The sequence below is a fragment of the Arachis ipaensis genome, chromosome B3 (assembly GCF_059453495.1).
Source record: "Arachis ipaensis isolate K30076 ecotype BB chromosome B3, ASM5945349v1, whole genome shotgun sequence".
Taxonomy (NCBI): domain Eukaryota; kingdom Viridiplantae; phylum Streptophyta; class Magnoliopsida; order Fabales; family Fabaceae; genus Arachis; species Arachis ipaensis.
Window position 1 is genome coordinate 23,451,885 of NC_142438.1, and position 16,357 is coordinate 23,468,241.

Here is a 16,357-nt window from a genome sequence, read left to right on the forward strand (position 1 = left end):
TCGGACAACGAACTTACACGCCGAGTGTGCAATAGTAACGGATTCTCACACTCAAATATCACCCCATTATCGATGTTTCTCGTACGACAATTTGAGTACACACAAACAACCACATATCCGCTATTACTGGACATTGTTGCCTATTTTTTGTATGAAAAACGAGAGAGAAGAAGATATGAAATATATATGAAGAATGCTAAAGATTGTACATCCTTTTATAGCAATTAAAATTTTGTCTTACTATATCTCGTTTACACTTACGTGTCACACACACCTTATCTCATTTACACCGACTAAGAAACGAATTTTGATAATAATTTTTATAATTATTTATGTAATTAAAATATTTATTTAATTTATTTAAATAAAAAATCCAATAAATTTGCTTTACACGCATCCCCAAATTTGTACTCACTTGTTAAACTCTATCTTTAAAGACCAAAAACAGAAAAATAAAAAATGATATATATATATATATATATATATATATATATATATTAAAAAAATATATCTTTATTTAATTACGTGATGGAACATATATTTATATGTAAAATATAATATAATAAAATAAATCTATTCAAAGTATTTAAAAGTATAATTAAAATCATGAACATACAAATATAATTATAAAATTTGTACTCCAAACAAATAAATATATTTTTTTTATCATACATATATTATTTAAAAAGTAAATATATTATTAAAATTAATAACAGAAATTTAAAATGATAAAATTTAACTTTTTTACCGTATTTTTATAGTATTTTTATTTTTTTAATTTTTAATTTATTAGTATTTTATTATTTAATTAATAATTAAACAAATTATTTTTATGAAAATTTATTTTTTGTATTATATTAGAGAAGAGACCAATATAACAGTTTAAAAAATAAATTGTATAAATATTTAAGAGATAAATATGAAATACATAACTAAGTAATGTTTAGTTTGGTTATTAAATTTTTTTATTAAAACAAATCTTTATTTAATTATACGATAGAACATATATTCATATGTAAAATATAATATAATAACTTTATTTAGAGTACTTAAAAGTATAGTTAAAATCAGAAAAAAAATATTTTTTATCGTACATAAATTATTTTTAAAAAAAATAAATTGTTAAAATTAATAACACAAATTTAAAATGATAAAATCTAACTTTTTTACAAGTATTTTTTATAGTATTTTTATTCTTTTAATTTTTAATTTATTCGTATTTTATTATTTAATTATATTTTATATATAAATATATGTTCCATCACGTAATTAAATAAAGATATGTTTTTTTAATAAAAAAATTTAATAACCAAATTATCCATGGCAAAAAAAAAAAAAAAAAAAAGACGCTGGCTATACTGGAAAGAGAGGTTGTGTGGGAGGGCAGTAGATGGCGATGACGTTGGCGCCCCAACTATGGTTAAGATAAGAACCAATTACAATGTGACACATAATGAAGGGTAATTTACATGTTATTTTAGAGAGGGTTGAGTAGCATTCACCTATATTGTGAATATATATATATATATTATTCATTTTTATAATATTAACGATATACAAATTTGTTGTTTTCTTTTATTTTTTATCCACATTTTAAATATTCAAAATAAAAATATAAAAAAGCATACAAAAATAATATAGATAATTTCAGTATTTCACAGACAAAAATAGGAACACAATGGGACCCATCTCTTGATCCTTTCCCAGTCTTTCTTTCCCCATGCAAAATAACACCAAATCCCCCCACACGCACTTCGCCCATCTTCTCATTTCCTTGATAATTCACCCAGTCACACCATCCATCAAGGAAACTCCACTCAAACCAAACAGTATTATTAGTTTATTACTCTCACCAACACACCACTACTCTTGTTCTCCCCAACCCCCCACCACACTAACAAATTAACCATTTATAGTTACTCACAGTATAATTCCTTTCAGTTTCATGACCACCTTCCTCCTCTTATTCTTTTGTTCATAACCAACTCTCTCACTAAACCATGAAGGCCGCCTCCTACTCTAATTCAAGAACCATCTAACCGACCTTGACAACTCACTCTCTTCATGGAACCCTTCAGACACAACCCCGTGCCATTGGTGGGGTGTCACGTGCCGCAACGCCACCACAACTCCCGTAACTGTCACCGTCACCTCTCTCAACCTCCCCTCTGCCACTCTCAACGGCCGCCTGCAATCCCTCTCCGTTTGCCGCCGTCTCCGTCACCTCGACCTCTCCCAAAACACTCTCGTTGGAACCATTTCCTTCTCCCTCTCCCTCCTCACCGCCCTCCGCCACCTCGACCTCTCCTTCAACAACCTCTCCGGCGACATCCCCACTCAACTCAGCCACACTCTTCACCGCCTCGTGTTACTTGACTTAGTCAACAACTTCCTCAGTGGACCATTCCCGAACTCGTTAACTAACATGACGTCACTCAAGGTCCTTCATTTAGCATACAACTCCTTTGCGCCGAATTGGATCATTGAATAACCTTTTGGAGTTTCATGGTGGTAATAATAAGCTTTCTGGTAGAATCCCTGATAGCATGGCTAAATTGATCCAGTTGGGTACTCTTGATTTGAGCTATAATGAAATGTCTGGTGAAATTCTGGGTTGGATTAGCGGTTTGAATAGACTCAATGAGCTTAATTTGGCACATAATAGGTTTAGTAGCACAATTCCAAAGGAATTAGGAAGGTTGTCTGAGCTCACTGTCCTTGATCTTTCTAGTAACCAATTTTCTGGTGAGATTCCTCTAGAGCTGGAGAATCTGAAGCTCAATAAGTTCAATTTGTCATACAATCGGCTTTCTTGGGATGTTCTGCCTCATTATGCCACTAAGAATTATGAAATATGTTTTGTAGGAAACCCTGAGCTTTGTGTTAAAGGATTTGGGAAATGTCATAGCTCAAGGGGTAGAAAGTACCGGAGGTATGCATGGATTTTCAGGTCCATATTTGCAGTTGCTAGAATCTTGTTCATCCTTGGGGTGGCTGTGTTTTATGTGAGATACAGGAACTTAAGAAAGAAGAAGAGAAGTTTAAATGTTTCAAAATGGAGGTCGTTTCATAAGCTAGGCTTTGATGAGTTTGAGATTGTGAAATTGATGAGTGAAGACAATGTGATAGGGAGTAGATCATCTGGGAAGGTTTACAAGGTTGTTCTAAGCAGTGGTGCTGTTGTGGCCGTCAAGAAATTATGGAGAGAAACCAAGGATGGAATTGGGATTGTTGGTTCTGAAAAAGATGAATTTGATGTTGAAGTTGAAACACTAGGAAAAATAAGGCACAAAAATATAGTAAGGTTGTGGAGTTGCTACAACAGTGGTGACAGCAGGCTCCTGGTTTATGAATATATACCGAATGGGAACTTGGCCGATATGTTGAAGAGTAACAAGAAAAGCTTGTTGGATTGGCCAACAAGGTACAAGATTGCAATTGATGCTGCTGAGGGGCTTTCTTATTTGCATCATAGGGATGTAAAATCGAACAACATATTGCTCGACAGTGAGTTTGGAGCAAAAGTGGCTGATTTTGGAGTTGCCAAAATTGTTAATGGAACTAGCCAAGGGGCGGTGTCCATGTCTGTAATTGCAGGCTCTTATGGTTACATCGCACCAGGTTGGTGAATTTCAGTTGACAATTGATTAATTATATATTTACTTAGTCAGTATTTTGGAGTCCTCTTTTTGTTGTGTATGCTATATTCTAAAATATCAAATCAGAGTAAATATATGAGCCTGTCAAAATTTGTATTTGTGCTTTGTTTATCTTTGTCTATATGACAATGTTTCATAACGCTGAACTATAAAGAAATTTGCTGTGTTTCATAAGCAACTCGTGTGGAATTATTATGGGTGACACTGTATATTGTTTTATTTACCTTATCATGATTTCTGTTGTTTGCAAGCTGTGAAAAGAAATAGCTAATGAGCATTTATCAACAAAATGTGTGGAGTTCTTACTCATTAACCAGATAGCAGAGCTACATAGAAAAAAATTTGACTTTTGTCTCCAACTTTTGTTTTGTCCTGTGCAGAATATGCATATACTCTTCGGGTGAACAAAAAGAGTGATATTTACAGCTTTGGTGTTGTCATTTTGGAGTTAGTAACCGAAAGACCTTCTAATCATGCAGATTACGGGGAAAATGATATGGTAAAATGGGTCTCATCCTTGTTGGAACAGAAAGGAATGGATCATGTGATTGATCCTGCCCTTGATTCAACATACAGGGAGGAAATCAGCAAGGTACTTAGTGTGAGGTTTCTCTGCACAAACGTTCTCCCTATAAACTGCCCTGCAATGTGGTGGGTGGTGAAAATGCCTCGGGAAGCAGCAACGGTTCCCAGATCCCGAAGAATGAGGGAGGTAACACACTCCCCTTATTTTGATAGAGATTTCTTATCGTGAAAGAAGCATAGTTCCATTGGATGGAACTTGGAAGTATGAACCCTACTCAGTGTAGTCTCACATCGACAGATAAAAGAAAAGCATAGTCCTTATAAGCTTCTCACCGCATATGTTTGTTCGCCGAGTTGTGTAACGCCAGCTTGTGACCCAAGTGGGGGCAATTAAGGTGATGGAACAAGTGTTCTGGCCTGCTAGGTTGGGCTTGCAAGGGCTAATTGTCGGCCTGCCCACTCCAAGTTGAGAGTTGGGCCCGGTAGTCTGGGCGAAGGCCCAAGGCCCCTCGGCCCCTAAAATGGAGGGTAATGCGCGAGGCTGGCTTAACAGAGCAGCGACCACTTCCTGCTCCCAACAGTGGAGGGATCACAGGCCACTGTTCTTCTGGCCCGATATAACCTGGTAGGCCTAGCATCCTGGACCATCATTTTTTATAATTTTTATTCCTCAACGTTAGGACAAAATAAAAGGCTGTTTCTTTTACTCGGTTTCAGATTTATTAAACACAATCTTTATTCTTTATACCTTGCCATCCCAGTCTAGGAACATAGTAATTTATAATTACTTACATAACCATAACGTACATTATTTAATAATACACCTTGCCATCCCACTCACTCATTGAAGAAAGCATGTTATTATGTTAAATCAAACTTTTTACTCAACTCGTCACTAAGACTATAATGGTTCTTAAAGCACAGCGATAACAGAATGTCAAGTTGTCAACAATGAATGCTGATGAACTTGAGTGTAATTGAGAGAAGCTGAAAAATTTTCCTTGTATATATCTATTATTGCTTTAATTACATTAGAGACTCATATTATTGCAGGATCACTAGGATTGACACTATTGATTTACCAAATAAATTGCATTAATGTGAACAATGAAAATGATCAAATTCTTGTATGCATGTGTCTCAAAAGGATGAATAGAAGAGGGTCCTAAGTTTTTCCATTAAAGTCAATAGAGCCATCGACAATTTGATCAAAACTATTACCAAGTATATCTTCGGGCTTGAAGATGGATAATTGGAAGAGGCGGTGGAGTTTTCTAAAAAGATATGCATGGTAAAATTTTGGTATTAGTCATGAAAAATTTTCATACTATAAAGATGTTTCTAATGAAAGATTGGTTAAACTCAAGTTGAGTTACACCAGAATTTATTATATATAAATAAATTCATTGTAAGTTTGTAATTCTAACTGAAAATAGTTATAATTGTACTTAATTAAATAAAAAATTATAACCATAAAATCTAAGCATAAGTTCATTACGACTCTAACTAAATTTATACTGAAGCAATTTGAAGGAAATAGTCCTTCCAAATCCTAGGGTGATATGGAGATAAAATTTTTGAAGATAAAAATATGACATTAGAATCAAATTTTTAGTGTGTTGAATAAATTAAAAAATTCGAAGAATTTTAAATATAGATTTTTGCAATATTTATTGAAAAACTTATATATATACTCTCCATTTTAATTTTTTATCAGTCTCATTCTAAACAAATTGAAAATTCATAATATCAATTGTTTTTAATATCAAGATAATATTAATAATGTATTTTTATAATAATATTAATTTAAAATATATAATGATGCTTAATAAAATCTATATATTATTGAGACAAATGTTAAAAAAAAAAAGAGAGCATATAAATAAATAATTAATTTTCTTAAACACCGATCCATTTGTCTTTAAAACTTAAGTACCACATAAACTTTTGCATACACATGACATACTTTCACCTGCTACTATTAATTTGTTAGCTTGATATGATATAAGTCTAGGATAATATAAAATGAAGTAACCAATAATATAATGGTTCATATAAATCAAGGCGAAAGGATGGTTGGGACCTAATGATTTTCACCTTTATACTCAAATAGAGCAATATGCTTTCTAACAACCACCAACACTAGACAAAAAGTAGGGACGCTACTTGCTACTTCTAATCTTAGTTAATCTCATCAAATTTACAAAATCCACCTCATAGATCCATATGCACACAAACTAAATTAATCATATATAATAATTATGAATTTCATAAGTAGGGAACTCAGAGAGGAGGGAGTAGCATTTGGATCACTTCTACTCCCTTCATTTTAAGCGATTGTTAGTTTTGTTATTTGATTAGCAATGTTGTTAGAAACTTACCATTCGACCCCTTTAACATTCTCAATATAATGTCTGTAATGAACACAATTATATTTATACCGATTAAACAAGAAGCCTTGAAAATTAGTATTACATATCCAACATTACAGTCAACAATCCATGTAAAGATAAAAGAAAAAATTATTCTAAAGGACCGTTAGGAAGATTTAATTATTAAAAGAGATCTTTAATACCAAAATTATTAAAAAGGACCAAATTTTTTTATCTTCCTAAATTACTGATTATTTATTTACATTCATATATCCATACAACACATTAATTTTTACACCCTTGGATGAATGACCCATTTAGCTACAGCTTTGATAGGATTTTTGAAAGGAAAAAAGAATTTCAAATGAGTTATTTGCACTTTGAATGCAGTAAATGTATTTAGCATATTAGCATAATTGCTAATTCAATTAGCTTGCTATTGTGAACCGAAAGCTGGATGCAATTTTTCTAAATTTGACTGTCAAACTGAGTAACATAAAGAGTTTGTGTAAAATATGGATATTAAAAAGATTTAAAAAGATTTAATTATTAAAAAGGATCTTTAATACTAAAATTATTAAGAAGGACTAAATCTTTTTACATAATATTTAAGAAGAAGAACCAAATCTTTTTATAAGGAGATAAATATATCCTTAACTATTTTTCTTTAACCATATTTATTTCAGTAGTCTTGACTACAGAAACTGAAAATATGTTTACCATTTTAATACATTCTCCAGTTTCGGGAGTGTTTGTAAATGAATATCTTGCAACTTGATGTTATGTATAACATCTTGTTTTCTATTATCATCATCAGCTTCTTTAAATATAACTTTGATTGACTCACAATTCGTAACCCTCAAACAATTTAAATTTGACAATCTTTTAACCGTATTATGAGAAATTATATGGACCAATTCATCACATTTCTCAATGATCAGAGTGTGTAGTTTGCCAAAAGAATTTCCATGAGCTTCAGAATTTCATATTTTGCACAAATTCTTTATGTTACTCAGTTTGACAGTCAAATTTAAAAAAATTGCATCCTGCTTTTAGTTCACAATAGCAAGCTAATTGAATTAGCAATTATGCTAATATGCTAAATATATTTACTGCATTCAAAGTGCAAATAACTCATTTGAAATTCTTTTTTAATTTCCTTTCAAAAATCCTATCAAAACTGTAGCTAAATGGGTCATTCATCGAAGGGGGTAAAAATTAATGTGTTGTATGAATATATGAATATAAATAAATAATCAGTAATTTAGAAAGATAAAAAGATTTGGTCATTCTTTAATAATTTTGATATTAAAGGTCTTTTTTAATAATTAAATCTTTCTAACGGTCCTTTAAAATAATTTTCCCAAGATAAAAACATTCGAAACTCTTCAAAACAAGAATATCCGAATCTCAATTAAAAAATACATGCGAAATTCAAATTGAAAAAAGGTTAATTTTTAGTAGGTTTTATATTGAACTTGTTCGGCAAACTATATTATAGTATTGATTAAAATTGATTACCGTAATATTAATTCTTTAGCATTGTTTTTTATTAAATGCAATTTGAAAAATTTATAAAAGGATATGTTATACTAAGTAACAATCGTAGTTGTTGGCTTAATAATAATAATAATAATAATAACGACTTAATCCATTATTATTAGTAGAGACAAATTAGATTAAACCAATACTTTCATTACAAATCAAATATTTCCACTCAATATGAAAATATCTATTGAGTGGGAACGCTAGGGGTTTCTTGCTATGCATGAGAAGTCTACGTGAAGTAATAGAATTATGTTGGGCTATGAAAACAATTGTTCTCTTCAATTCAATTTTCCCCCTTATTAATAGAGTCTTCTTGGTATTTATATTTTTAACTTTATCAACACTCTAGGGTGACATTGGACCTAAATTCTTACTCTTTGAGCTTATACATTCGGTTGCCCCAATCCCACTCTAGCTCTAAATCCATATTTTAATAGTTTCTTTCTAGGTTTAACATCATTTCTTTATTTCATCAAATTCATCATCAGAGCAGAGCTATGTACCTTTAATCAGTGTAAAATGGACAAAATCACGTCCCAAAAATTAAAAAGAATAAAAACCAACATTTATTCATCTACAAGTTTTCATATACCAAGTAATATATACAAAGCATACCTAAACTTGAAATCAAAGCAATGTTTTTATTCCTTTTTAATTTTTTTTATTATTCTTATCTCTCTCATTGCAACCAATCCTATCTTCTATTCTTCTATCTCATTCTCTCTATTTAGTTTTGTTTTTGGGGGAAGGAAACTGCTTCTTGAAAACTGAAAAGAAAGCACAAAAAAGAGAAAGTGAGGGAGAATTTAATTCTTTAATTCCTTCCCACACCTCAACAAGTGCTAGCATGAGGGGTGGTGCAATCTTTAGAAGAGACAAGTTTATAAACTTTTTCTCCCTTTAATTTTATATTTAATTAATAATTATTACTACTTACTTTATTATTAGATCCCTCTTTTGAAGTACATACTCAACCCTTCTATCTCTCACACACACACACACACAAACACAACTTTCTATCTTTCTCTTTTTAGTTTTTGTTCTATTTGTTTTATAGAACAAGAGAAAAACAAAGGAAGGAAAAGAAGATATCCATAAGTGGAATATGAATGTGTGAGAAGGATAATAAACAATAAGGAGAAATGACTGAGTGCAATGAACATGAAAACAATCATGGCAACATCATAGTGGAGGGAAGAAAAGACAGTTTAATTAGAACTTGTCCAACATGTGGTCATCACATCAAATGCCAAGATCAGGTTCTTAGTTCTAAATACCCCTTTAATTTGTTATTAGTTAGCACATATAATTAAGTCCACTTTATTTGTTATTTTATAGTTTAACTTATTAGAATCTGATTTATTTGTTGTAAAAAGTTTTTCATTAGTTTGATAATTGTTCATATCATAAATATATATGAGAGAGAGTTATTTTATTATTATAATAACAATAATAATATATTAGAATTTTTTTTGGCAAGTTATTACACAAGTTGATTATCTATATATATTTTATTCATGAAATATAATTCATATATAATATTATTATTCAGGTATTTATTTACTTTTTTTGGTTTATTATTTGTTGGGGGAATTTCTTTATTAATGAGGTATAATTCATAATATTATTATTGTTGTATTAATAATATAAATAAGTATAGGGTGGTGGACTTCATGACTTACCTGGACTTCCAGCTGGAGTGAAGTTTGATCCAACAGATCAAGAGATTCTTGAACATTTGGAAGCAAAAGTGCGATCTGATATTCACAAGCTTCACCCTTTAATTGATGAGTTCATCCCAACTCTTGAAGGAGAGAATGGAATCTGCTATACTCATCCAGAGAACTTGCCAGGTCATCAATACAATTTATACATGCATGCATATTATTACTATCTTTATAATATTGAGAAATATAATGATACTTTTATTATATTATATAATTATAGTTTTGGATAATTTGCGAGAACTTATTTAATTTGTTACATATATATAATATAGGAAGACTCTTAAGTGTGCCGGAAACATCGTTATTTCAATTGATTTAACCGTTGATCTGAATTATAAAAATATATTAATTAAAATTAACGGTTAAAACAATTAGAATATCGGTGTTTTCGATACACTTGAAATTTTTTCTATAAATAGTCCCATGACATTGGAGATTTGGAGTAGTATTATTACGTCCTTTTATAATAAATTAAAATCATATTTTAAATAAAAGCGGTGATTGTAATTTGATGTTTAATTTCACGAGCCTAAAAAAAATTCTAACAACTAATAAGATTTCCCTATCAATTAGTATATTTAATTTCAAGTGAACGTTTTGAAACTTGAAAGTGATTAGATATCTTATAATAAATCTGAAATCTTTGTAATGAATTTACCAATAATGTTGACACTTATGCTTGATTTGATTTGACAAAATTTTTTGAAGAGGTATTGTGAAAAGTACAAATTGTTTGTTTTGTATATGTTAAATAAAAAAAATTCATGTATTTGTATTTAGCAATAGATCTAAAAAATTTTGACAGCAAGAGTAAAATATATATAATATAATAATATTTTGGTTTAAATATTTTATTTGTTCTTATATTTTACTAAGTTTTTAGTTAAATTCTTATAATCTAAAAGTTTATAATTAACTTATTATATTAGGTTAAATTTTTTTAATTAAATCTTTAGTAGTTGTCATCTTTTAGAAATATACACTAATTCTAAAATATTTTATTTTTAAAATATTTTATAATTCATCCTACATAAAATATAAAAACACATGTTAAAAAAATTAAAAAGAATCTAATAATTGAAGATTTTTATCTAATATAGAGATTCAGCATAATTTAAATTATAAAGACCTAAATAAGAATTTGATGAAGTTATAAAAACTAATAGAATAATTAAATTTAATTTTTATAATTGTATTTTACTATTTTAAAATATGATTAGTTTTTAAATTATCTAACTTATAAATTAAAACATTAAAATGATAATTTAAATAATAGCATATATTTTAGAATTCAATTATTCTAAGTTTTATATTTAAAAAAAATTAAATAATTTTTTTATTGTCAATATAATGAAATATCTCTTTTTATATATATGTTACCAAACAATCATTTAAAAATATATCTCCAATACAATTACGAAATCGACTCTTTATAATATTCATAACTTAAAAAGTACTTTCAATTGATGTAGTTGCTACGACAAAATTAAAGCTAACTTAAAAATAAGAATAGTCATGGATAAAAAATATTTTTGCAAGTCTTAACCAATTTCTATAATAAAAAATATTAATTTTATTTAAGTTTTAATTTCATTTAGGTTTGAGAATTGATCATGAAAACATATATCTAAAATAAAATTCTCCAATTGATTATTAAGTGCTAAAAATTGAGTAAAAAAATTTCTAATGGGTCAAATTAATTAATTTAATGAGAAAAATAATTATTATTGTTATATATTACTCAAAAAATATTTAAGTTATAGTGGGGACAATTACCCCCCACATCCTAATATATAAATCCGTCTCAAATTGTATTTATGCTTATAATTTTTAAAAGATAAAGATGTTTTTAAAAAATTTAAAGAAATATTTTTAAAATTAGCATGTATTTATCAAAACTTAAAATTTGATATAACTTCATACATTAATAAATATTTAAATTTGCTTTTATATTTATATTTATTATAATCTTTTTAAATTTTAAGAATTATTTTGTCAAACATAATTGGTATTATTTGTACTTATTAAAATTTATTTTTAATTTAATTATCAAATATATATATGTTATAATTTTTAAAAAATCATCTTTCAAAAATTAGTTTAGGTAATATATTTTCAAAAACTAAAACTTTATCAAAAACCAACACATAGCTAAAGTTTTGCAATCATTCAGGCATGATTTCATATATATATTATATTATTTTCTAGTGCATTCATCACCTCAAGTACAATTTAAATCATAATTATTTATTAAATATAATTATCATGAAATTATTTTTTTTAATTTTAAAGTGATAAAAAGGGTATATATATATATATATATATATATATATATATATATATATATATATATATATATATATAAATAATTAGGTCTTTAATACGATTATTGAAAAAAAATTTCTTTTGAAATTATTTGAATTTTGTATAAGTTTTTTTTTATTTGTCTTATATTATTTTTTCTCTTACGAAGAATAATAAGAATTGAACTCTAGATCTTTTGGTCATAAAAATTTTGATATCATATCATAAAATTACTTCTTTTAAAAATTTAAACTAATAAAAAAATACATAAATAATTATATCTTAAAAAAAATAATTTCCATTTCCAGGTGTCTAAATAATCTCAGAAATGTAATGTTAAAATCATAGTTTGAACTTTAAAGTGACTTTTCTTTAAGACTTCAGTAACATAATTAAAACGAAGATAAAGTAGCTGGTCTATTAAGCAGCATTTTGTGGCAGATGTAACCGTTTATGGTTTACACATACAACATATTAAACGTAGGTTTTGAAAATTATTTGCATCCCTTCAAACTTAAACCAACCATTCAACCAATGCTATATATACATGTGATCGTGCATGGGATCTAGTATGTATGAAGCTGATATCTTAACATACAATAATCTTACATATGTGAAGTTGATAATAAGTTGTATGCTGCTTGCTTTTATTTTAAAGATTAATTTTGATGCATTATTAGATGTTAGCATAAAATAGTTTAATTGAAGTAATAATAAAGTGACATGTTTTGTTCATGCCACAAACAAATAATTAATTTATTACATTTAACAAGAAAAATGTAAAACACTTAGAGAAAGTACACGGTAATAACAATTGAGGAATGCTAGAGCAAACAATTTTTGTGATTTGTAGCCATCAAATAGCTATCAATGATGGTTTTAATGGTGTAAGATTGGTGTGGTGTGAGATTTCATCCAATGGCTCATTTTTCTTTGCTAGTTACATGCTGGTCAGAATTTAACAAAGTTGTTGGTCCCCTAGACTTTTCCATAACAATTATCACGTATATTTACCAAAAGAGGAAGTATAGGAAGCCAATGGAATATTTCTACAATGTGTACAATGAAGGTTTAGGGATGTCCGATTCAGTATTAGAGATATAACCATTAGTGTTACATTTTTCTATCAGCTTAAATTTTTGGGATGAGTGGTTTCATGACATAGTATTAGAGCTCTAAATTCGAAAGATCAAGAGTTCGATCTTTGGTAAACCCCAAAATTAACTTAAGCTTTTGAAATGAGTGATTTTTTAACTCATAGCCCTATTGTACGGATGATATTCTTTTTTTAACTCATAACCCCGTTGTATTGTACAATAATAGTATATCATTAGTTAAAACAACAATGTGTGAAAGATAAAAAAACAGCCAAAATAATTAAAATTTATTTTGTTAATTGCTACTACAATTAATAAATATTAAATAAGATAAATTTGAGTTATTTTTTTCGTCACCCTAACTAACATTACCCTAGTTAAAATGAAATTTATAATTTTATGTGGATTATTAATACTTTATGATCGAATTTTGGTACAGGAGTAAGCAAGGATGGGTTGATCCGGCACTTCTTCCACCGGCCGTCGAAAGCATACACAACCGGAACAAGGAAGAGGAGGAAGGTGAACTCGGACGAAGAGGGAAACGAAACCCGTTGGCACAAAACAGGCAAGACCAGACCAGTCTATATTAGGGGGAAGCTGAAAGGATACAAGAAAATCCTTGTTCTCTACACAAACTATGGTGGGAAGCAAAGGAAGCCAGAGAAAACCAATTGGGTGATGCACCAATACCACCTTGGCAATGATGAAGAGGAGAAAGAAGGGGAGTTGGTTGTTTCCAAAGTGTTCTACCAAACACATCCTAGACAATGTTCTTCACTCTTGGTCAATAACAACAAAGACTCTTCAACAACACTTGTCAAGGGTAATAATAATAATGGGTTTGTTGAGTATTACCATTCAAATTTCATATCATTTGATCAAGGGGAACACCAACATAGATCTAGTGGGGCTCAAGTCGTCATTTCACATTTTCCTCTCCATGAAGCTGCTCCTAATTATCATTCTTTGAATCAAAAGGAGTAGTGTAGAAAAAATAGTAAATTACCATTTTATCTATGAAAGAATTAGCTTGCTGATAAAATGGTTTTCTGGAGATTGATAATTATTTTATGGTACTCGATTTTTTTTTTTTGTTTAACAAAATTACTTAAAGCAATCATAATTTGTTGTTGTTGAAATGGTAATTTATTTGGGGAAATAGACATATAAGGTGAAAGAGTTTGTGAAAAGAGCTGAGGAGAGGAAAATCATAAATAGGAGTTTTTTTTATATAATATTGAGGCATTATTGTAACATATTATGAAAAGTAGTTAAGAGGGCACATAAGTGAACAATAATAATTATTAATAAGGAGAGAATTTTGTTCATTTCCAATACTACTGTGTTTGTTGAGGAAGAAATCAATTAAGAATTCGGCGAAGTGAAGAACATGTGGTATTTGTTATGTCACTGTGTTTCTGCTGTCTCCCGTCTAAAGGTATATTATTATTATTGTGATTGGGTGAGTTCTAACCATCAATCTGTATAGACATGACTTATGTAAATTGGTGCGATTTATGCCGCACTTTCTAAAAGAGATAAAATAATTGTCCTTTAATACAATTTATATGTAAATAAGTTGTTACTGCGATTTATCTATAAAAAAGAGGGCATATATAAGGAGAATAGGATTGAAAGGTACCAAAGATTAGTTGAAAAAGGAGAAAACTAAGAGCTAACAAGAGAAATGCAGAGAGAGTTGAGAGAAGAGATGGCAGAACCTTTTAGTTAGCATCTGCATCTGAGTTAATTAACATTTATTACAAACTAAATGATAGAGTTGCAAGTGTTGTGTATCTCTAACAAAATTGACAGTTTAACATTCTGAATGTGAAAGGTGGTTAGACAACTAACTAACAGATTAGAATAATTTCTACATTCTTTTTCATGGCCCCATCTCTTTTATTTTCCACCTTCAAAACTTTCTTCTGTTTCAGATGATGCTGACGAATTATTGGGATAGTGTACCATAAACTTGTCTCTGAGATTGAGAAAAGAAGTCGAAGAAAGTGCCTTTGTAAAGGTATTTGCAATTTGTACAGAACTAGGAATATGCATTACTTGACTCACTTTGCTTGTAACATAGTTTTTCACAAAGTAAAAATCAATTTCAAAATGTTTAATTTTAGAGTGTAAGATAGGATGTGCTGCTAGTAACACAACACTTTGATTATCACAATAGACAATGGGTGAAACTGTTATAGGGAATTGCAATTTATTAAGCAATCCTTTGATCTAAATCAACTCTGCAACTAAGTCAGTCAAGGCTCTATATTCAGCCTTTTATGCTTGAACGAGCGACTGCACCTTGCTTCTTAGATGACCAAGATATTAAGTTTTTCTCAAGAAATACACAAAATTCTCCAACTAAATGATTTTCTATCATTAGGATCTCCAACCCAGTTTGAGTCAGAATAAGTTGTTATTGTCATGGAAGAATTTTTGCTCAGCTTCAAGCCATGTGAAGCGGTGCCGCTCACATACCTTAAGATTCTCTTTACTAACTTCCAATGTGCTTCTAGTGGTGCTTGCATTAATTACGCTGCTCTGTTTACACTATATGACAATTCTAGCCTTGTCACTGTCAAGTATTGCAAGCTTCCCACAACTAACCTATATAGATGAGGATTTTGGAAGACAACCCCACCAGTAGCTTGCATCTTCAAAGTGGAGGGTAAGGGTGCACTACAAGATTTTTGTTTATTTGTGACAATTTTTTTCTTATTTGTGGAGGCTTATAATCCCTATCAAATAGTTTGTGGAAGTTTTTAAAACCCCCAAAATTTAAAGTGCTACGAGGTCTTTTATGGGGAGTTTTGTGTGTGTTTAGTAGGGATTTTATATGAGACTTTTGTGGCAGTTTTAAATCACTTTTGTGACAGTTTAAAACCTCCATAAATCTTAAAATTATTTATTTATTTTTAATTTTAAATAATTCATTAATCTCATTTCATTTACATATTCTCAAATTAAAAATTTATTTTTTAATATCAAAATTAAAAAATTAAATCTTTTATAACATAATTCCTCAATATAAGACATAATTCTATGTATAAAAAAAAAATTCTCAATGTCAATAATTCCAAACATAATTGCATATGATATTATTATACATAACTATT

The 16,357-nt window shown here is 29.2% G+C and overlaps 2 protein-coding genes and 1 non-coding gene across 3 annotated transcripts; all 3 read left to right on the top strand.

Moving 5' to 3' along the window:
* Positions 1–2,031: 2,031 nt before the first annotated feature.
* On the top strand, positions 2,032–4,876 carry LOC107632602 (receptor-like protein kinase HSL1). Its single transcript, XM_021118447.2, has 2 exons — positions 2,032–3,621; positions 4,040–4,876. The coding sequence occupies exons 1-2, from the start codon at positions 2,547–2,549 to the stop codon at positions 4,411–4,413; spliced, it is 1,449 nt and encodes a 482-aa protein (XP_020974106.1). The 5' UTR covers positions 2,032–2,546; the 3' UTR covers positions 4,414–4,876.
* LOC148570062 (signal recognition particle RNA) lies at positions 4,533–4,839 on the top strand. Its single transcript, XR_015908930.1, has one exon.
* Positions 4,877–8,568: 3,692 nt separating the features above from the next.
* On the top strand, positions 8,569–14,567 carry LOC107634230 (NAC domain-containing protein 73). The gene is made up of 3 exons (XM_016337791.3): positions 8,569–9,363; positions 9,765–9,957; positions 13,672–14,567. The coding sequence occupies exons 1-3, from the start codon at positions 9,247–9,249 to the stop codon at positions 14,217–14,219; spliced, it is 858 nt and encodes a 285-aa protein (XP_016193277.1). The 5' UTR covers positions 8,569–9,246; the 3' UTR covers positions 14,220–14,567.
* The last annotated feature ends 1,790 nt before the right edge of the window (positions 14,568–16,357 follow it).